The sequence below is a fragment of the Salvia miltiorrhiza genome, chromosome 5 (assembly GCF_028751815.1).
Source record: "Salvia miltiorrhiza cultivar Shanhuang (shh) chromosome 5, IMPLAD_Smil_shh, whole genome shotgun sequence".
Lineage (NCBI taxonomy): Eukaryota > Viridiplantae > Streptophyta > Magnoliopsida > Lamiales > Lamiaceae > Salvia > Salvia miltiorrhiza.
The window spans coordinates 45,716,991-45,740,567 of NC_080391.1; the positions used below are offsets into that span (position 1 = coordinate 45,716,991).

Sequence of the window (23,577 nt, forward strand, 5' to 3'; positions counted from 1 at the left end):
TTAAATAAAAATCTGATGGGCTTCTTTTATTTAAAAGATTTGGGCTTCTTTAATTTAATTGTTTGGGCCCTATTCAAAGAAAAAAATGATAGACTTAATTTATCTAATTAATTTGGCTTATATCTATTTAAATTATTTGAGCTCTTAATTATTAATTTAAATTGAGCTTGATTAATTTAATTATATATTGACCTTTAAATTAATTATTTAAATGGAGTTCTTTATTTCAAGTATTTATAAAAGGATTTTAAAATAAAATATTTTGAGTTAAACTCTTATTTAAATTAATTCTTTTCAAATGACTTATTAATATGGATTATTTGAAAATGATTAAATGATTTTAAATATAAGAAAGCATGATCTATGATGATATAATTTATCTATGTGATATTATAGGATTTGTTTTTAAATGACGGAATATTTGACTTGATGACATAAATAGAACGAGTTATGATTAATGCGCATGTTGATGTTCGAATAAATAGTTTCGAACCTAAATGATAGTTATGTGATAATGTTTTGAGTTTAAGGTTTTGACGAGATAAGATTAATATGGATGCTAGAACCCTAAAATAATTAAAGGAGATAGTTTAGTTCAGAGACCTATTTTCTTTTCTTCACGACTTCTTCTCGAACTTATCGATTCTTCGTCAATAAAGGTCCAGGCGGGAAGTGATAGCTAAAGAAGGAAGTAACTCTACGCCCGTTGTGGGAACGAATAAGGTGGGCTTTCTTAAAACACGTATATAGAGATCCCCTGGATACAGGCCTCTTGTACGAAATGAAATGAATAACATAGTATAACTGTGATATTTCAAATGATAAATGATTATTATGAAATGAAATGTTTATGGAAATGATTAAATGATAAATGATTCTTATGAAATGAAAAGAAATGTTTATGAATGATTGTCTGCCAAAAATATTTATGTTTTATGTATGTATCCTATCTGTGTTGGTTCGCCAACTATAAAGGAAATCGAATTCGGACCCTACGCTAGACGAAGGTTTGCTAGTAAGGGTTAACGTGTACACCCATGGAGACTGTGTGTCGCTTGCGACCGGTCTTAGCGTCCGTGGAAGGAGGCCTCCTTCCCGGCGTGTAAAAGGAACAGATATGGATCATATAGACCGAAAATGGGATGGCCATCCAACTTTATGAAATGAAAGAAAATGTTTAGTAAGCACAGGTCCTTCAAGTAAAACCCTGTGTGTTACTATTGGCAGTACAATAAATGATATAAAATGTTATGTTTCCGGCATATGTTCACTGAGTATTTTTACTCAGCCCTGCATGTTGTTTTCCCTAATGTGCAGGTTGAGCGGGTGATGGAATGGAGTGGAGTTGAGCGGATGTACCTTTTGACATAGAGCAATAATGTAACCTTGAGTATACATCTTCATATGTATAACTCACACGTATTTCCGCTGCAAGATACTCTGATTATGTTAAGGTTTTTATTTTAAGTATGATACTCTTTTGTTGGTTAATCCACTTTGATGGGCCTTCCTGAACGAATGTCTTGTTTTTACCCAAGTGATCAGTTATGATCCTAGTGTTATATAATAATTGTCTCTTTTCGTAAAATGTTTGATTGTTAAGTAAATGCCCCTTTCTTTCCCCGCTTCTTAATCCCCTTCCCGAGTCATAACCCCGGTTAAACCATCCTTAGGGATTGCGGGCTGTGACAGAGTGGTATCAGAGCAGTTCGTTTGCTCTGGCCCAAGAATTTTCCTTCAAAAGTGAAGTATAGATCGAGTCATTTGACTTTAAATGAATCTTATGACACCGCTCAACGCTCCATTGCATCACGCTCAATCAAAGAAAAAGGTAGCTGAAGTTACAATGTTTAATTATGTTATGGTTTTAAACAGTTGCAAGAATGTGATTGTGAAACGCATGTTATGAATGATATGTTGATGCTTTACCTTTTTATGGCACAATTTGTGCATATTATGTTGATACGATTGTACGAATGAAAGGACATGGACACGTTTTCAAGGAATGTAGATTGTTATAAGTTTTATGATCACATTTGCAAAAGAACATAGATTGATGGATTTATAGGGTATCCCTATAACCTAGATGCTTGAGAATAACGAATCAGAAAATGACTGAACATCACGAATGTTTTGGTTTCCTTCGGGAGACTGTAGTTTCTTGGAAACTCAAAGATAGACTGAAAGGATACGTGCCACGTTGAAAGTAAGTTAACGAAAGGTGACACGAGACAACTTCAAGATGGACGTTATACCACGAAGGTTTTAAGCATAGTCTCTACGTTCGAAAGTTCACACATGACAGAATATTAAATTGACTTCGTTTCATGATGAGTTGTAGAAAGAATACGGTTTGACTGTTACATTACTATGTTGTAATATGTCTACTTATGTAAGAATGTTGAATGTTCAGAATATGAGTCTAGAACTAATGATCCTAAGTTTGAGCTATTAGCTTACTGTTACGAACTTAAGTTTTGTTATGTAAGTATGATGAGAATTTAGAAGACCCATAATTACCAAGTCCGGGATGATGTTTCCCGTGTAACTGGGAAGTGATTATGTTGGACCTGGCCAGTCCACATGATCCAAATCTCAGTAGACGTCTTTTGGGTTTATAAATCCCTGTATTTCAACTTCAGTTTAAAAATCAGATGTGTTCTCACTCTAGGTCATTTTATTCGACCTAGTAGTTACTCCTTTCTACCATCTGGTTATTCATTTGAGTATCTCAAACAAATTTTTCTACAACACTTTGTTTTGATATCATTCAAGAATTGAGCCCTTACAATTGTTGAGTTGTCCTAGTAACCTCTTGTGATCAATAAGGATTTACATGTTTTGTTATGATGCTTTCATAATTAAATCAAGAGGAATATGTTATAAGGAATATGCTAAGGATCTTTTATATTTGAAATCACAGAATGCCTCCTAGACGTGCCCCAAGAAACCAAGTAGATGTAGAAATTGAACCGCCACGAAGGGTTGAGGAACTTTTCCTCAAACAAAGTCCGCCTTCATTTAATGGGGTTGGGAGTCCAGTGGATGCTGAACATTGGATTAGGGCAATGGAGAGGATTTTCGATTTCCTCCATTGTAATGCACAAGAACGTTTGTCATGTGTTGCGTTCCAGCTGACTGGGTCTGCGGATTTTTGGTGGGAGGCTAAAAGAAAGGCAATGACTCCTCAACAGTTGGCAAATTTGTCTTGGGAAGACTTTAAGACGGAAATATATGACAAGTATATTCCAAAAAGCTACCGCAAGAGAAAGGAAACTGAATTCTACAACCTAAAGCAAAACAAGATGTCTGTAACAGAGTATGATCGTGTTTTCTGCGACATGTCCCGCTATGCTCCACAACAGGTGGATACTGATGAAAAGATGTCGGAGAAGTTTCGTTCTGGTCTTAGACACGAGATAAAAATGGCACTCGCCAGTCACGGTGATCTTACTTACTCTGAGGCGCTCAGCAGAGCTCTGGATGTCGAGGCAGCTATGCCCGAGGATCGCCCAGCTCAAACTCAAGCTCAGGGAGCAAATGATCGAGGAAAGAGAAAATGGGAAGGTAACAACAATAACAACAGAGGCTACTATAACAGTCAGGACGAGAAGAGGCCTTGGCAGGGAAACATGGTGCCACAAGGACAAGGACAAGGACAACAGACTCACCCAGGACCCGTTGGAAACAATCAGGGTCAACTCAGGGCACCTGTGTGCCCAAAGTGCTCCAAACAACATCATGGTGTATGTCTGGCTGGCAGTAATACCTGCTTTAAATGTGGTCAAAAGGGCCATTTTGCTAAGAATTGTCAAGGCAAGACGCCAGGAGGAATGGGAAGGCCGAATCAGTCGGGCCAAGCCCAACCACTCAGAGCCATTCAGGGCCAGCAACTGCCATATCCACCACGTCAGCATCAACTTGCACCTCGCCCACCACAACCTCCTCAAGCTAGAGCATACGCCCTGCACAAGAACAATCAGGGAAATAACCAAGGAAACCTGGCAGGTATGGGCATGTTACTCAAAACACCTGTTGTACTTTTGTTTGACACGGGTGCTTCACATTCTTTCATTGCAAGTGCATGCGTCGACACTCTAGAACTTAAACAGGAAAAAGCTAATCAGGATATGAGAATTTCTTCACCAATAGGAGGGGTGACGACAGTTACACACGTTTGCTCGAACTTAGATTTGAACATAGGGTCACTTAATGTTGTAGCGAACAACTTGCATGTTATACCAATGTGGGACGTGGACTTAATCCTAGGAATGGATTGGCTAGCGGAGAACTATGCCACAATTTTATGCAAGGAACGGGAGATCTCATTCAAATATCCAGGAAAAGACGCTTTGAGTTTTCACGGGATAAGTATGGGTAGGAACATACTAGTCATTTCAGCCCTACAAGCGAGAAAGATGATGAACAAGAAAGACTGCAGAGCTTTTCTTGTGTACCTAAACGGAGAAGCTGGAACAGAAGGAGCAATCGAAGATGTGGAAGTTGTACGAGAATACAATGACGTTTTTCCAGATAACTTGCCAGGACTACCACCAAATAGGCAAGTGGAATTTACCATTGACCTGGAACCAGGATCAGCACCAGTTTCAAAAGCACCCTACAGGATGGCTCCAAGGGAATTGGAGGAACTGAAGATCCAATTACAGGAATTATTGGACCTAGGTTTCATCAGACCTAGTGTATCTCCATGGGGAGCGCCAGTTTTGTTTGTCAAGAAGAAAGACGGCGCTTTGAGAATGTGCATCGATTACAGAGAGCTGAATAAGCTAACGCTCAAGAATAAATATCCTTTGCCAAGGATAGATGACTTGTTTGATCAACTCAAGGGCGCGAGCGTATTTTCAAAAATTGATTTAAGGTCTGGGTATCACCAGTTAAAGGTCAGACAAGAAGATATACCTAAGACGACGTTTCGAACAAGATATGGCCACTATGAGTTTGTAGTTGTGCCTTTCGGATTAACAAATGCGCCAGCTGTATTCATGGACCTCATGAATAGAGTATTCCACCCTTACTTAGACAAGTTTGTCTTAGTATTCATAGATGACGTCCTCATCTATTCCAAGAACGAAGAGGAACATCAACAACACTTAAGGACTACCTTGCAAACACTAAGGGATGAACGACTTTACGCCAAATTCAGCAAGTGTGAGTTTTGGCTTAAAGAAGTTACATTTTTGGGACACATCGTGTCATCAGAAGGAATCAAAGTGGACCCCGCTAAGGTGGAAGCGGTGCAAGGATGGAGGTCACCAACAACTCCAAATGAGATAAGAAGTTTCTTAGGATTGGCTGGCTACTATCGAAGATTCATTAAAGGATTTTCAAAAATAGCAAGACCGATGACGCAGTTACTTAGGAAAGGAATCAAGTATGCTTGGAATGATGAGTGCGAGAGGAATTTTCAGCAGCTCAAGGACATGCTAACTACTGCACCAGTGCTAGCAGTTCCAGAACCAGACAAGGAATATGTGATCTATACGGATGCGTCGAAAAATGGACTAGGTTGTGTGTTAATGCAAGAGGGAAAGGTGATAGCGTATGCATCGCGACAACTTAGACCACATGAACTGAATTATCCAACCCATGATTTAGAATTAGCTGCTGTGGTGCATGCACTGAAAATCTGGAGACATCACCTATACGGAGTTAGGTGTGAGATATTCACCGATCATAAAAGCCTGAAATATTTTTTCGAGCAAAGAGATCTGAACATGAGGCAAAGAAGATGGCTCGAACTAGTAAAGGATTATGATTGTGGTATAAACTACCACTCAGGCAAGGCCAATGTAGTAGCCGATGCATTGAGTCGTAAAGTCTCGTCTAAATTAGGATACCTTCTCACGAGGGAAGATGAACTAATTAAAAACTTTGACAAGATGAGGATAGAAGTGATTAAACCACCTAATACAATAGCGAGTGTTGTTGCGACAATACCCAGTTTGAGAAAAATGGTGGTAGAAGCACAAAGGAAGGACGAAAAGATGGAGAAGCTACGAGGAAGGATAAGGAATGGAGAACTCAAGAATTGCCATGAGGAATCAGACAATGCTATCTTCTTTGAAGGGAGGATATGCATCCCACATGACGATGAACTTAGGAATAAGATAATGAGTGAAGCTCATGATACTCCTTACACTGCCCACCCAGGAAGTACTAAGATGTATCAGGACCTAAAACAGAATTTCTGGTGGGAAGGAATGAAACGAGATGTGGCCTCGTTTATTGAAAGATGTCTTGCTTGTCAGCAAGTGAAGGCTTTGCACCAAAGACCCTATGGTGAGTTACAACCTCTGGATATACCAAAATGGAAATGGGATGATATTGCAATGGACTTCGTCACAGGACTACCAAGATCAAAACGAGGTAACACGGCTATATGGGTCATTGTTGACAGACTTACGAAGTGTGCACACTTTATACCAATCCCAATTACTCATGGATCAGATAAGTTAGCCCAACTTTATGTCAAAGAGATTATACGTTTGCACGGAGTACCAAGGACAATTACATCAGACAGGGATTCCAAGTTTACATCCAGATTCTGGATAAGCTTGCAGAAGGAACTGGGAACGAGGTTAAATTTTAGTACAGCTTTTCACCCACAAACAGATGGTCAGTCTGAAAGAACAATTCAGACACTAGAAGATATGTTAAGAACGGTCGTGCTAGACCGGGGTGAAAGTTGGGAACATGTTTTACCGCTTATCGAGTTTGCATATAATAACAGTCATCAAGCCACTATCGCTATGGCACCTTATGAGGCATTGTACGGGAAGAAATGTAGATCGCCACTTTACTGGGATGAAGTGGGCGAAAGAAGAATCCTAGGGCCTGACACAGTAGGCGAGATGATTGAGATCGTCCGTCAAATCAGACAAAGAATCAAGGAGGCCCAGGATAGACAGAAGTCATATGCTGACAAACGCCGAACGGACCTACAGTTTGAAGATGGAGAAAAAGTTTTTCTGAAGGTTTCTCCATCAAGAGGAATCGTTAGATTCGGTGTGAACTGTTGTGAGATCGAACTCAGGGAAGATCGGATACGAGGACGAGGCGTACAGTATGTGGTACAGAGATACCCTAGCAGATTTTCAAACACATGTTCATAGACTATGAAAGGATGAAAGCCTTATGGTTGTTACTGGACTGGATGGCATCGTGCACCTAGTCCCCGTGCTACCAGATTACAGATGCCCAGATTTATTACAGATGCCCAGATTTTCTATGCGGATCTACTGACCGGATGCCTGTTTTCTACCAGGGACTCTAGAAGAGTGTAGTAGATATCGAGTCGATCCTTGAGTATCAGTTACCAAAGATGATAAATGATAAACGATAATGAGGATGAGAAGTAGCCGAGGAGGGCTAGAGTTGATGAGGATGAGAAGAGAAGTCGATGTAGACTAGAGCTAAGGATGATCTTGAGAGTATGAGCGGTACACCCTCGTTTTTGATTAGTTTCAATTACATTGCGATGTATATAACTTACTTAGGAGATACTGGTACTTGAGCTTTTGACATTGTAATGACCCGACTTTTAATTGATGATTAAATTCTTCTAATGACTGATTTAAGGATTTATTATGATAATTAGGGTTCGGCATCCATTAATAAAATACAGACTTATATGAATTTGATGATTTATATACGTGATGAGTTATTTTATTTTTGTTTCCAGTAGACGATGCACTCAAAATATATTTTGAGTCCATTAATTTATTAATGAGGATTTAACCTTGAAGTGTTAAAAATGAATTTTTATTAATTACTAAAGTTGATCCATGTGGTTAGTTAATTTATTAAATTGACAAACCCAAATGGATTTTATACTTCAAATAAAAATTAGTCTTGTATGTGTCAATGTATTTAAATGAGTTTGGAACCATATAATTAATGTATTAATCTCTTGGATATTTTAATGATTAAATTTGAATAAATCCTAAGCATGCTGAAGAATTTACTACGCATGCTGAAGAAATTCTTCAGTCATACAATGCATGCTGAAAAAGAATTCCATGTTCATACCAATATTTCCACGATCCTCATTCTTCTTTAAAGCCAACCCCACGCCTTCACCATCTTCACCATTTTCAACAACTGCAGCCCATTTTCAAACAGCAAGATTCATGGTAATAGTGCTGATGTTTACTACTATCATTTTCAATATTTCTTCACAGCACATATCTAACTTATGATGTATACCAGATTTCGCAGAAATACAAATCAAATTCCAATATTGAAGGTTTTACATCCTTCATTCTATGCCTACTTCACGGTTTCAACCCACACACACAATTGCTTAGTAATTCTTATATGCGTGTATACTTTTTCTTTGAAACCTATTACAGATATACATGCAAGGATACAATGATTTGCTTAAATTACAGACTTTTAAAGAAAATACAAAGAGTATACAGTTTAGTAATTGAATTTGTGCTAATTTCTCTATGTCTTTTTGAACTGAATAAGAGCTTGAACCCCTGTTTTATGTGTGAGTGATGGGATCAGAGGGAGCCGGCAGCCGCGGTGGCTCATCACCGGCGATGGAGCGGCGGCGGTGAACTTGCCGTTGCCTCCGATCTGCCACGAATCAAAGGGGAAGAAGAGAGGGTTTTTAGCTTAAAGTTTAAAAAGGAAAGAAGGGGAAAATGATAGAAGATAGGGTTTACCTGGTTGTCGGCGGTCGACGGCTCCTGGCCGTGAGCCCACCGGCGAGGACGACGGAGGCAGCGGCGGCGGCGCACCGTTTTAGACGGCGGCGTGCGTCCTGTTTCCAGCAGATATGAGAGAGAGGGCTGCGAGATAGAGAGAGGCACGGCACGGCGGCTCTGCCACTGCTGCCGGGCCGAGAACGGCCGGGAAAAGATGGCAACCGGCGAGAGCCGTGTTCTGCCATGGCGGAGGCGGAGGCGTACAGCAGTTCCGGCGAGAGAGAATAGAGATAGAGAGTGAGACCGAGGGAGTAAGAAGGGAGGGGAGGAGGCGACGGCGAGGCGGCGCGCCGGAGGCGGCGCCGCCCTTAGCCGAACAAAGAGAGAGAGCAGAAAGAGTCGGGAGAGAGAGCCGAGAGATAGAGAGAGAGAGGCGCATGCTTTGTGTTGTGTGTGTTTGAATGTGTTGTGTGTGTTTATTTTAGGGTTAGAGCAAGAAAATGGGCTTCGGGCCTTGTTGGGAATTTTAATTAAGATGGGCTTGGGATGAACTTGGGCTTTTATTTAACTGTTGGGCCGAGACTTGGGCCGTTTTTAATAAGTGTTTGGGCCCTTATTTAATTAATTGATGGGCTTAGATTTAAATGTTTGGGCTGCACTATCTGTTGGGCTCGGCCCTTTTAAATAAAAATCTGATGGGCTTCTTTTATTTAAAGGATTTGGGCTTCTTTAATTTAATTGTTTGGGCCCTATTCAAAGAAAAAAATGATAGACTTAATTTATCTAATTAATTTGGCTTATATCTATTTAAATTATTTGAGCTCTTAATTATTAATTTAAATTGAGCTTGATTAATTTAATTATATATTGACCTTTAAATTAATTATTTAAATGGAGTTCTTTATTTCAAGTATTTATAAAAGGATTTTAAAATAAAATATTTTGAGTTAAACTCTTATTTAAATTAATTCTTTTCAAATGACTTATTAATATGGATTATTTGAAAATGATTAAATGATTTTAAATATAAGAAAGCATGATCTATGATGATATAATTTATCTATGTGATATTATAGGATTTGTTTTTAAATGACGGAATATTTGACTTGATGACATAAATAGAACGAGTTATGATTAATGCGCATGTTGATGTTCGAATAAATAGTTTCGAACCTAAATGATAGTTATGTGATAATGTTTTGAGTTTAAGGTTTTGACGAGATAAGATTAATATGGATGCTAGAACCCTAAAATAATTAAAGGAGATAGTTTAGTCCAGAGACCTATTTTCTTTTCTTCACGACTTCTTCTCGAACTAATCGATTCTTCGTCAATAAAGGTCCAGGCGGGAAGTGATAGCTAAAGAAGGAAGTAACTCTACGCCCGTTGTGGGAACGAATAAGGTGGGCTTTCTTAAAACACGTATATAGAGATCCCCTGAATACAGGCCTCTTGTACGAAATGAAATGAATAACATAGTATAACTGTGATATTTCAAATGATAAATGATTATTATGAAATGAAATGTTTATGGAAATGATTAAATGATAAATGGTTCTTATGAAATGAAAAGAAATGTTTATGAATGATTGTCTGCCAAAAATATTTATGTTTTATGTATGTATCCTATCTGTGTTGGTTCGCCAACTATAAAGGAAATCGAATTCGGACCCTACGCTAGACGAAGGTTTGCTAGTAAGGGTTAACGTGTACACCCATGGAGACTGTGTGTCGCTTGCGACCGGTCTTAGCGTCCGTGGAAGGAGGCCTCCTTCCCGACGTGTAAAAGGAACAGATATGGATCATATAGACCGAAAATGGGATGGCCATCCAACTTTATGAAATGAAAGAAAATGTTTAGTAAGCACAGGTCCTTCAAGTAAAACCCTGTGTGTTACTGTTGGCAGTACAATAAATGATATAAAATGTTATGTTTCCGGCATATGTTCACTGAGTATTTTTACTCAGCCCTGCATGTTGTTTTCCCTAATGTGCAGGTTGAGCGGGTGATGGAATGGAGTGGAGTTGAGCGGATGTACCTTTTGACATAGAACAATAATGTAACCTTGAGTATACATCTTCATATGTATAACTCACACGTATTTCCGCTGCAAGATACTCTGATTATGTTAAGGTTTTTATTTTAAGTATGATACTCTTTTGTTGGTTAATCCACTTTGATGGGCCTTCCTGAACGAATGTCTTGTTTTTACCCAAGTGATCAGTTATGATCCTAGTGTTATATAATATTTGTCTCTTTTCGTAAAATGTTTGATTGTTAAGTAAATGCCCCTTTCTTTCCCCGCTTCTTAATCCCCTTCCCGAGTCATAACCCCGGTTAAACCATCCTTAGGGATTGCGGGCTGTGACAGACATGCTGATAGATAAGCATACGAATAAAGTACCCTACTGATGTTAAATAGATGGATGTTCCTAGTGTGCTAAAGTAGCAACTAGATGAGTTAACTGGTAGCAATTACCGTAGGAGGTCCCGACCGAGACATAGTACTATTAATGGTGTCGGTTTAGAAGGGACATTACGATAGATACTATGGTTTTTGTAGGGTTTATATAACCCCTTTATGTAAGTCCTCAAAAAAAAAAAAAAAAAGCCATTTTACTGAAGGATATATTAGGTTGACCAGAGTGGTCTTTTTGTTAGCATTTAGTGAGTGCTTATTGCCTTACAGAGGAATGTTAAGGTAACCGTGAGGGTTTCCTTAAAGTTGAGTTAGTAAATTGAACTTGAGTTTCGAGGATGCTTAGAGCGTTGGTCGAGTTGAGTTTTCCTTTTGTAATTTCAAAAATGCCTCAAAGATGTCATCAAGAGTGTGATGTGAAGGATAGACGGGATAATACTCCGCCACCACCACCGCAACATGAGAGGAGAGTCGAAAAATATTGAACTTTCGAAACAAGAGTCTAGAATATAGGACCCTGAGTTTAAGCTTTTAGCTTGCTGGAGTGAACTTAAGTTTTGTTATGTATAGTATGTTGAGGGTTTAGAAGACACAGAATTTCCAAGTTCGGGATAGTATATCCCGTGTGACTGGGGAGTGATTATGTTGGACCTGGCCAGTCCGCATGATCTAAATCTCAGTAGACGTGTTTTGGGTTTATAAACCCATGTGTTTCAACTTTCGGTTGAAAAGCCAGATGGGTTCTTACTGTAGGTCATTTTGTTCGACCTGGTAGTTACTTTATTCTACCCTCTAGTCATTCATTTGAGTCTCTTGAACAATTTGTTTTGATGTCATTCTAGGGTTGAACCCTTACAACTTTTGAGTTATCCTAGTAGATTCTTTTGATGTATAAAACTAGTGAGAGACACGTCAGAAGACTCTAACACCCGAGCAACTGGTAAACTACACCTGAGAACAATTCAAGGCTACTCTTGAGAAGTATATACCGAGGAGTACAGTAAGCAGCGAGAGGCTGATTATCGAAGTTTGATGCAAGGAAAGAAATCGGTTGTAGAGTATAGTTGAGAATTATGTGAGTTATCACGTTCGCTCATCAGAAGATGGATACTGATGAAGAGATGTCTGAGTTTTAAGTGCTGGTTTTAGGCAGGACTTTAAGGTAGTATGGGCAAGTTATTGGATGCACCAGTTAGAATCCTGTTTAATACAGGAGCCTCGCATTCTTTAAGTGTTTGAAGCATGTTACCTTCAAACTCGAACCAAAACAAGCTAGTCCCGAGTTGAGAGTAATCACTCCTGTAGGAAGAGCTACTACAGTTTCTCACATGATTTCTAACTTAGAGCTTCAGTTAGGATCACTAAAGATGAAAACAAGAACCTTGCACTTAATGCCTATGTGGAACGTAGACATTATTCTAAGGATGGACTGGTTAGCAGAGAACTTTGCCCCGATTGATTGTAAGAAGAGACAGATAACTTTCCAACCACCTGGGAAGGAACAGACATGTTTTCACGGCATTGATAGAAAGAAGAGAGTTCCAATCATTTCGGCACTTCAGGCGTCGAAATTGGTAAAGAAGAAAGGAGCACAAGCTTACCTAGTTTACTTGAATGATGAAGGAGAATCAAGTAAAAAAAAAAAAAAAAAAAAAAAAAAAAAAAAAACTTGGAGGATGTAGCAGTGGTAAAGGAATATAGAGATGTATTTCCCGATGTCTTACCAGGATTGCCAACAACAAGACAGTTGGAGTTCACTATCGACCTAAAACCTGGATCAGCACTAGTGTCGAAGGCACCCTATAAAATGGCGCCTAAGGAGCTATAAGAGCTGAAGATTCAGCTACCAGAATTTCTTGAGTTAGGTTTTATTAGCCCTAGTGTATTCCCTTGGGGAGCACCAGTCCTTTTTGTAAAAAAGAAGGATGGTATGTTGAGAATGTGCATAGATTATCGAGAGCTGAATAAATTGACACTCAAGAACAAATATCCTTTACCGAGGATAGATGACTTGTTTGATCAATTACGAGGAGCGAGCTTTTTCTTGAAAGTTGGCTTGAGATCAGATTACCACTAGTTGAAACTTTGACAGAATGATATATCTAAGACAGCTTTTCAAATGAGGTATGAGCACTATGAGTTCATAGTTATGCCATTCGGTTTGACAAAGGCACCAGTAGTTTTCATGGATCACATGAATCGAGTTTTCATCAATAACTGGATAAATTTGTCCTAGTTTTCATAGATGATATTCTCATCTATTCGAAGAATGAGCAGGAGCGCCAAAACATTTGAGAACGATGTTGGAAACGCTAAGAGTTGAGAAGCTTTTTGCCAAATTCACCAAGTGCGAGTTTTGGTTGAACGAAGTAACTTTTCTAGGACATATTGTATCATCCGAAGGAATTAAAGTTGACCCCGCCAAGGTACAAGCTGTACATGAGTGGAGATCACCAACTACGCCTAACGAGATTCACAACTTTTTAGGCTTAGCAGGATACTATCAGAGGTTTATTGAAGGATTTTCCATGATAGCAAGACCGAGAAAAGAAGCTAAGAACAATTGGAAAAAGGAGTGTGAAGAGAGTTTTAAGAGCTTAAAGGAAATTGACTACAGCACCAGTGCCGCTAGTCTCGGAAATAGATAAAGAGTATACCATCTACACAGATGCGTTAGAGAATGGGCTAGGATGTGTTTTGATGCAAGAAGGAAGAGTTATAGTCTATGCATCACGACAACTTAGACCCCACGAGATAAATTATTCAACGCATGATTTAGAGCTTGCAGCCGTTGTGCATGCCCTGAAAATTTGGAGACATCATCTCTACGGAGTTAGATGTGAGATTTTCACGGACCACAAAACTTTGAAATACTTTTTCAAGCATAAGGATATTAACATGAGGCAAAGGAGATGGCTCGAATTAGTAAAGAATGTTAACTGCAACATTAACTATCACCCTGGCAAGACCAATGTAGTAGCCGATGCATTGAGCCAAAAGGTCTCGTCAAAGTTAGGATGTCTTCTTACGAGAGAGGATGAGCTTATAAAGGACTTTGACAAGATGAGGATAGAGATGATAAAACCACCAGGGACGATAGCGAGTATTGTTGCGACGATGCCTAGTTTGAGGAAAATGGTGATTGAAGCACAAGGAAAGATGAGACAATGAACAAGTTACGAGAAAGGATAAGAGCATGAGATCTCAAGAGTTACCAAAAAGCATCAGACAATGCTATCTTATTTGAGGGAAGAATATGCATTCCCCGCGATGATGAACTTAAGAATACGATCATGAGTGGGACTCATGACACGCCTTACACCGCCCACCCAGGAGGTACAAAGATGTATCAGGTTGTGAAAAATAGATTTTTGTGGGACGGAATGAAATGAGACATAGCTTCGTTTGTAGAGCGATGCTTAGCTTGTCAGCAAGTGAAAGCATTACACCAACGACCCTATGGGAAGTTAAAACCGTTGGAGATTCCCGAGTGGAAATGGGATCACATAGCGATGGATTTTGTGATAGCTTTACCGAAAAGTCAAAGAGAAAATACAGCAATTTGGGTGATTGAAGATCGACTAACAAAATCTGCACATTTCATACCGATCCTAATCGCGTATGGACCAGATAAGTTAGCACAATTGTATGTTTGTGACATTATAAGATTGCATTGAGTACCAGTGTAGATCACCTCAAAAAAAAAAAAAAAATTACATCACGTTTTGGATGAGTTACAGAAAGAGTTGGGTACAAGGATGAATTTTAGCATAGCAGACGATAGAAGATATGATAAGAACTATTATCCTTGATAGAGGAGTAAATCGGGAGAATGTGTTGCCACTAATTGAGTTTGCCTATAAGACGTGAGACAAAGTTTCGAGATAGGAGACAAAGTTTTCTTGAAGGTTTCACCCTCAAAGGGGATGAATAGATTTGGAGTTAAAGGACAGCTTAGACCCAGAGTTATTTTATTATTAAATAGAGGTTTTTTATAAAAAGAAAAAGAAAAAAGCCTTTGAAAGCACAGTAATGCAGACTAGAGGCTCGAGACTCGGAAAGGAGCTCGTCAAACAGGAAACAAAGCAATAAGCGATTTAAAAACCATTCAAAAAATCGTCCACCTCCATTTCGTCCGACCAACGGCCTGTGGCGATATTATTCATAACACGCAAACTAGCACTTCCGCTATGATCAATGACGAAGTCCCTCGGCTTCTGACCCATTTCCTCCGCATTTCTGAGGCGGCTTTTAATGCTATCTTCCTGATTCTGTGGAACGCGCGGACGTTCCATACCTTTTGGAGGACGTCCCCGTCGCTTAGGCGGTGCTTGCTCAACAAGCATTTGCATTCCTTGGCTAACCTGCGCCTCTAACCGACTGATACGACTATCAATATCTTCTGGAGCAGTAGTGTGCGAGTCTTTGCTTTGCCCACCTAAATCACCATCCATTTTTTTAGCCTGGTGACCAACCAACTCTCCAGCTTGCTCAGAATTGCGAGCTTCATCCAAATCAGCAGCAGCTGTAATAATCTCAGTCGGATCCCCAGCCGGCGTCTCCATCTCAATTTCCTCGTCCACCTCGTCCTCACTACCAGTCGTCTTATGAAGCTCCTGATCAACCGAAACCAACACCGCTGCCTCCGGCTCGTATAACGCTCTCTCGTCAGAGCCATGATCGTCAACCCTCTTGGAATCCAGAACTAGGTTACTGCCAGCCATCTCATGGCCTTCATTCTGGAAATAATGCTGCTGCACCCCCGTCGCCAAATGGCTAAAACTAGAAGTGTTCTGCTGTTCCCCCGTTGTTTGCACGATTGGGACAACATCCATCTTGCCCTGCTCCACAATGTGCCATTGTTTATGAGTCACCACACCAGACTGATTGTTAGGAGCAGCCGTCAGATTTTCCTGAATAGCTACCGGCTCCACACGTCGCTTTTTTCGACATGTTTCTTGAGAATGCCCAGTTATTTTGCAACGACGACAGTAAAGAGGCAAATTTTCAAAGACAAATTCAACATGGAATGATGTATCCTCACCATCAATTAAGAGAGTAGAAGGTAGATTTTGCGACATATCGATTTCCACAAGGATTCTAGCGAATTGTCCGAAGTCACGTCGTGCCGACGCTCCATCGATCTTTAAGGGGTGACCCAAATATCTGCCAATTCCAGAAATAACCTGTGGGTTCCAGTATTCTATCGGCAGATAGTGTATGCGAACCCAAACGTCCGCCAAAGGGGAATTCTCTTTGAAAGGATCAAAATTTCGAGTCCATTCACGGAGTCGGAGGAGCCCTTTTGAGAGCTCCCAAACTGCCTTTCCCTTTGCTGTAGCCTTATCTTCAGCTGTAGTAAATCGGAGAGTGAAATAACCTTTTCCCAAAGGAATTAGTTGCCAATCAGAGGCTAAACTCCATAATCTCTGAAGCTCCCACTTTAGTTCCATAGTTGATCTCGGTTTGTCTCCTTTCAGAAGATCGCATTCCGACGGCAACCGCGTCGGAATCAGTACCCGACCCCCTGGGAGGCAGACGCATACCATGGGAGAGATCAGGTTTAGTTCGAACAGCAAAGTTGGAAGAAACCGGGGGAAGGTTAAGACCCCCCTTGTCTCGACCGATGATCGGCGAACTGGTGGCCATCAGCCGGAAGGGTGAGCCGGAAGGGTGGGGCGGCGCGGTGCAGATGCAGGCGGCGAGAGTCTTCCTTTGCGATGGGAAGGTGACGGCTTAGCCGTTGCTGGGTGCGGTGGCTGTGAGATTGAGAGCTGGGAGCCGCGGTGCAGTCGCGCAGCTGAGGGTCGGCGAGAGACGGAAGTCGCGCAGCGAGATCCGAGATCTAGGGCAGGCGGCAGCGCGTCTTAGCGGCTGTCGCTGCTCCTCCGGCGCGGTACGGCAGACCCAGAGTTATAAGTCCTTACGAGATATTGCAAAAGATAGGTCTAATAGCGTATAGGTTGGCTTTGCCACCTAACTTTGGAAATGTGCATAACGTGTTTCACGTGTCACAATTGAGAGGATATATATATATATATATTTTTTTCAACCCAAATTATGTGGTTTACTAAGAAGAAGTGATCTTAGAACCAGACTTGAGTTATGAAGAGAGACCTCAGATGATGCTAAATCATAAAATTCGGCAATTGAGTAATAAGTCGATTGCATTGGATAAGGTCCAATGGAGATATGATAGTTAGAAAAAAATGGAAAGAGAGCTTAAGGATAAGGTGTGAGAGAAGTACCCGAAACATTTGCAGGAGGTACAAATTTCGGGACGAAATTTATTTTAAGGGGGAAGGTATGTAATACCCGGGCTTTTAATGACGTGTTTAATTGCTTAAATTTGAGTAATTAGGGTATAGATCCCTTGTTTGATTACTTTGTACATAGATGATGAGTTATGAAGTTTTTTTTTTTTTCTTTTTTTTTTTTTAAAAAAAAAGAGATGTTGAGATGTTCTTTTGATGATGTTTGGATGATGTGAGATTTTATATCCGAAATTGAGTTTGAGTATTCGAATAATTCGAGATAATTATTTGAATGAGAACGGTGAACTCGGAAGTGAGATCTGAGTCCGTTAAGACGTTTTTGAAAATTTTAACTTTTTGACGATGAATAGTAAAATACTGCTATTTCGTCTTTTTGTTGACTTTCAAAATTTTACGTGCACGTCGTCGAGAAATATTCTTAGTTTTTCGATACGAGTCCAATAATGAAAGTTTTTATTTTTGGACGACGAGTGAATAGTGAACCGAATTTTCTCGATAAACGAACCGAGCTCGTTTATCAGAATTTCGAGAACGAGCTTGCGTTTTCTATATTTATATAGAATTACGAGTGCAATGAAAGTGAGTAGAGGTTGAGAAGGCGAGTAACAAAGAGTATGGGTAGTTAGTCGTTAAAAAACGAGACAAAACGGGATATTTAACGACTAAGTGGGATAATATCCTAAAAGATCTAACCTACCCTACCATGACTACCCCACCCAACCGCCCACTATCCCTCTATCTCACTTAACTCACGCTGCACACACAGCCCACATGACTAAGATCTTAGTGTTTGTCAATTAAGATTTTTGACCTCGAGTAGAGTCTCATCCCAATGTATAGACTCTCAATATGTAGTTGCCACAATAAGATTTTTCTTCTATCACGATAAGCATAATATGATTAGAATGAGTTCGTTTGTCACTAGTTCTCGAGACTATAGACATGGTGTTCTCACGATTAGAAAGATGCGATAACAATCAAGCTATGTAGCCACACTGATAATGAAAGTCTAGTATCCCAAACTAGAATACCAAATATGCAATTCCGAGGACGGAATTTTTATAAGGAGGGAGGAATGTAACACCCCGTTTCCTCGTAGCTACATTTAGAGTATTTTTGAACTTAGATTTAAGAAGATTCACGCCGGATTGAGAAAAAGAATTTATTTTAATTCCAACAAATGATTTGCAAAATCCTTTTTGTAAATGTTAGTCATTTAAATTCTTATGCATTTCATATTTATTTAAATTGTATATTAAACATTTAGCATCTACACGAGCTATTTATTTAAGCAAACACTGATCGATTATTACAGTTTTCATAGTACAACCCGAAAGTTTTTTTTATTTTATTTTATTACTCCCACCTACTCCCACACCCACCTACTCCCACCTACTCCCACAGCCACCTACTCCTACACAACCATACTGTTAGTACAATTATAGTGAACACCTACCAACTCCATGTTTCCATCCCATCCAAGTTTTGCCCACCTATATTCATCTCCTCACAATACAACAAACACATACACAATAACACATCTTGACAACTTCCTCAATGCTCAATCGATGCTGCCATCTAAAAGATACACCAACTCAAAGCCCTTCCTCAAACTAGTAGAACACTCGGGCATAACATCAAGAAAAAGCTCAGCCTTTCCTATCAAGGTTTTTCTTCAATTCACAGCAGTAAAAACACACATATACAGCTTTATGTTTGTTCATATGTCCATCTATAACTGAGTTTGCATAACAATAAAGACAAGGAGATGTAAATGTTTCCTTTCGTTCATTCACAGAGAAACACATATGCATACATTCATTTATATATATATATATATATATATATATATATATATATATACTCATATATGTGTTTAAGCAAACATATCAAATGTTTTACAATGATGAAAATCGAAAATGAATAAAAAGAAGAAGAAAAATAGAGTCTTGGAGCTTTGTCTTGCTTTGATTTCGAACCTTGATGTGGTTGTTGGCTGTATGAGTCGAGAGGAGGGATGCGGTCGGCGGCGGTGGTCCTCCTGCTGCTGTCGGCCGGAGTTTTGAGGGAGAGGCGGCGGTAGCTTGCTGCTGCAGTCGCCGGAAATGGGCCAAGAGAAAGAGGGGCCGAGGGAGGCGGCGGCGTTTTCGTCGTCGCCGAGGAGGAGAGGAGTGTACAGTGAAAGGGTCTGAGCGGAAGGTGGAGCAGCAGCTTATCGCTGCTACTCGCCGGAGTCGGAGAAGAAAGAGCGGCTTTCGCTGCTGCTAGTTGGCGGAAGAGCAGTCGAGAGAGAGATATCCGACTGAAGGTGGGCGGTGGTGACCGAGGTTTGAGAGAGAGCTGAGGGAGAATCGGCGGCGGCCTCGTCGTCGCTGCCCTGAGTCGCCGGAAAACAGAGATGAGGCGGTGGTGGTTGCTTCTTGCTGCCACTTCGACCGGTGACCTCGAGTGAGAGAAGATGGTGACTGATGGCAGCGCCCGTCGCCGGTGTTTCAAGGAAAAGGCGGTTGGTTCGCTGCTTCGCCGGAGAAGAGAGGGAGCCGGGCGGAGCCTTGGGAGAGAGAGAGAGTGAGATTTGCAGTTGTGTCGTGTGTGTAAGTGTGTGTGCGGCTGATGGGGGAGAAGAAGGGAGGGAGGTTTGGGTTAGGCTAGGTTTGGGTTGTTGGGCTTGAGAGTTGGGTTTGGGTGTTGGGCTTGGTTGTGGGCCGATTTTCTTTGTTAATTTTCAGTTGGGCCTTTATTTTATTAAAATAGATGGGCCTTATTTAAATACCATATGGGTCAGTTTTATTTTTTTTAAACTTTGGGCTGCCTTGATTAATTAAATTAATTGGGCTGCCCTATTTTATTAATTGAACTATTAATTAGTTTAATTAATTATTTTCAAAGACTAGTTTTCATAATAATATTAAATTATTATTATGTGCATATTTTAAATAATTACTTATTATATGCTGAGCATGACATGAAATTGCATTATATTTTGCAATAAAAATATTTATGATTTAATTGGTTTTATTATTATAATTCCAATTATTAAAGAAAGATGAGTAAGAATATTGTTGGTGTTCTTAACTCAAGAGAAATGTTTTCAATTATTTATTCATTAAATTTTGAAAACCCGGCTAAGTGAATCATAGAATGTTAAGCACTACACCATGACTTAAGATTAGCTTCACGAGACCTATTAAGAATAGAATTTCTTGTAGGCTTTGTGACCAGGGGGATTAGCGCTGCTTTCCCAAAACAGGTTATGTGATTATGATCTTCAGGCTTTGCCTAATCAGGTGGGTTACTTTCATATATATCAAATGAGTTTAATGTTATGTTTGAACAGTAATTTCATTGCAAAATCTTTGAACTGAAAATTATTTCAACTGTTGTCTTGCCATAAATGTTTCAATGTTTGGTATGATATCTATCTGATGTGGCTTTGCCAGTTATTATGAAATCGAATTCGGGTCCTGAGCAGTTGATAGCTATCCTGCCAGGGCTAGTGTACACCAGTGACCGTGAGTCATCTAGCGGGTTGGCCGGTCAAGTGTCCGTGAGAGGTGGCCACCTCTCCGGCACAAAGTTCCAGATATGATAGATTACAAGAGAACTTAGTCTGCAGACGAACTTTAAGAATCACAAATGAATTTAGTAAGCTTGGGCCTTTTTAGCGAAAAACTCCCTTGCTGTACTGTTTATGATGGCATGACAATTTACAGTTTTGAAGCATGTATTTTTATACCTAGGCATACGTGCCCACTGAGTGCTTTTGTACTCAGCCCTGCATATGTTTTCTAAATGTGCAGGTTGAGCTGATGTGATGATAGTGCTGCAATGAGCAGAGTCTCCAGGGTTGTTAATAAATAGTTAACCTGTCTAGAATATGTCTTCATACATATGTCTAGCTACATTCCGCTGCAAGATGTTGTTGATGTTATAGTATGTTATGTCATACTTTGAGTCTTAAGAGAATGGTTTCATATGATGTATAACTTAATTAATGATATTAATTAAGTTTTATGTTGTCTTTCATAGACTGTTTAAAAGAGTATTCATGAGTAAATACGACGAGTTTTCTTAGGTTGAGTAAGATTTACGGTTCCAAATGATGCCCCTTTCTTCCCCTTATTCTTTAATCCCATCCCTAGTCGTAGATCACTCGGCTTAACTATCCTTAGTTAAGGCGGGCTGTGACAATAATGAAGCCCAAAGAAAATAAAATAAAGGCCCAAATTAATAAATAATCCAGCCCAACTCAAGCCCACTGAAAATAAATAACAAAGCCCAATAAAATAATAACTAGGAGGCCCAAATCTTTCGGCCCAACTCAATTAAATGGGAGCCCATCCACAAACTCATTCTCGGTTCTCTCTTTTACCCTACAAATTCACGCACACACACAAATGAACGCACATCTCTTTCTCTCCCTTTCAACTCAATTCTCGTCTCTCACTCTCAAACTCTCAGAACAGCTGTGAGCTCCATCTCCCAGAATCAGTCGAGCTCTCCCTTAAAATCAGTCGAGCTCTCTCTCAAAATCAAGAACCACTCAGCCCCTTCCTCTCTCTCTCTCGATCTGTTCGTCTCTCTTTCTCTTGCTCAAGATCCAATCAAGCTCTCTCTCTCTCTCGATTCATGGCTGCCTCGTGAGCTCCACCGCTGCTCCTGCTGTGAATCCGACGATCGGCCGCCGTTCTCAGCTTCACGATCCTTTTCCTCTCTCAAAACTCGAACCAGACGCTGCCGTCTGGAGCGGCTGCTGCGTCTCCTGGTGTCACCGCCGACTGCTGCTGTTTCGCCGGAGTCGCGGCCTGCTGGGGAGTGCCGTCGTCGGCCGCTGCTGTTGACAGCAAGGGTCCGGCAGCCGCCTTTCCCGGAGCCGCCGTCGCCGTTAGTCGCAGAGAATTTACGCATCGCAGCCTTCTCTTCTCTTGATCTGTCCTCCGCCGAGGAGCCCGTCGCCGCCACTCTGGAATCCGGCGACCGACGAGCGTCGACCGTCTCTCAAAGTCAGGGGAGGTTGCCCCAAGATGTGAACTCTAATCCTCCTTTCTCAAAACCGAGCCCTAGCTTTTCTTGCCGTCGAAAGTCTGCTGTCTCCGTCGATTCTCCGAACCCCAACGCCGTTGCTACTACTGGAATCTTCGGCTTCGCCGTGCCGCTGCACTCCAGAATCGGCGAGCACCGCCGCTAACCGCTGCTACCGTTTTGACTCCGATCGGCAGCAAGAGCTATTGTCAAAATCTTCGTCTCGTCTCGGCTGAATAGGGCAGTCACCCCTTTCTTAAGCTAAGTTCTCTAGTCATTCTTCTTTTTGTCGATTCATAAAGGATTAAAATAAGGTGCAATATTTCTCGTTTTGTTTACACCTAATGCTCGTTTAAAACGCGGTTTAAAACTACATATAAACTGTCACTTGCTCTTGAAAGCATATTTGGTGATTCTGCTAAGTTCAAGGGCTCTTGAAAGCATATTTGGTGATTCTGCTAAGTTCAAGGGCGTGAAGTAGCAATGGATGAATCATGATGTAGTTGGTGTTTGTACTATAAAGAATGCAGCTTGCTAATTCCATTATGTCTACAATGGTTTTTTTTTTTTTTATCATAAGATACTGATCATGCGAACTGAAATGGAGCGAACTAAAATGTCTACAATGTTTAGCAATGAACTGAAATGTCTACAATGTTTAGCAATGAACTGAAATGCGCCGCTGCATAATGGATACAATGGTGTATGTATGTGAACTGAAATGGATATTTGGTATAGAATTAATACCTTGAGTATCTTGTTGGTTTGTTGTTGTTGAGTTGAATGAATTGAGCTGAAAATTGGTATTGTTGTTTCAGTAATTGCAGGTTAAATCATGGAAAAAGATGGAGAAGTTCAAGACAAAGCTTACCTCCTTTGAAGTTGGCAGAAATTTTACAACTCTATCTCCTTCAATTTTTCTGGTTCTAGTGTTAAAGAAATGAGTGAAGATTATAATGTTGGCTGATACATTGGTTGACGTTGCTTGATTGATGATAATGGTGGAGATGATTGTGGTTTAAAGAAAATGGAAACAAAGTTTAGTGGGAAGATTGATGATAATGGTGATAGTGAAAAAGTGGAGTTAGTGGCAAAATGAAGTGGGGAGCAAAAGTAGTGGAAAGAAAAGAAAGAATAAAAAAAATGTAATAAAAGATTAATGATGTATTTTCTATGTCTCGATGA

General features: G+C 40.3%; 1 protein-coding gene and 1 long non-coding RNA gene across 2 annotated transcripts; both read left to right on the forward strand.

Annotated features, from left to right (window-relative positions):
• Window positions 1-2,924: 2,924 nt before the first annotated feature.
• On the forward strand, window positions 2,925-6,058 carry LOC131025997 (uncharacterized). Its single transcript, XM_057955777.1, has 3 exons — window positions 2,925-4,700; window positions 4,896-5,246; window positions 5,963-6,058. The coding sequence occupies exons 1-3, from the start codon at window positions 2,925-2,927 to the stop codon at window positions 6,056-6,058; spliced, it is 2,223 nt and encodes a 740-aa protein (XP_057811760.1).
• Window positions 6,059-18,219: 12,161 nt separating this feature from the next.
• Window positions 18,220-21,358, forward strand: LOC131024530 (uncharacterized). The gene is made up of 3 exons (XR_009101893.1): window positions 18,220-19,037; window positions 20,580-20,657; window positions 21,171-21,358. It is a non-coding gene; the product is annotated as an uncharacterized LOC131024530 (long non-coding RNA).
• The last annotated feature ends 2,219 nt before the right edge of the window (window positions 21,359-23,577 follow it).

Coding starts and splice junctions, on each gene's coding strand:
- LOC131025997 (XM_057955777.1), top strand. CDS start 2,925: ATGCCTCCTAGACGTGCCCCAAGAAACCAAGTAGATGTAGAAATTGAA. Junction 4,701..4,895: donor TAGGTTTCATCAGACCTAGT/GTATCTCCATGG, acceptor GGGTATCACCAG/TTAAAGGTCAGACAAGAAGA. Junction 5,247..5,962: donor TCAAAGTGGACCCCGCTAAG/GTGGAAGCGGTG, acceptor GACAATACCCAG/TTTGAGAAAAATGGTGGTAG.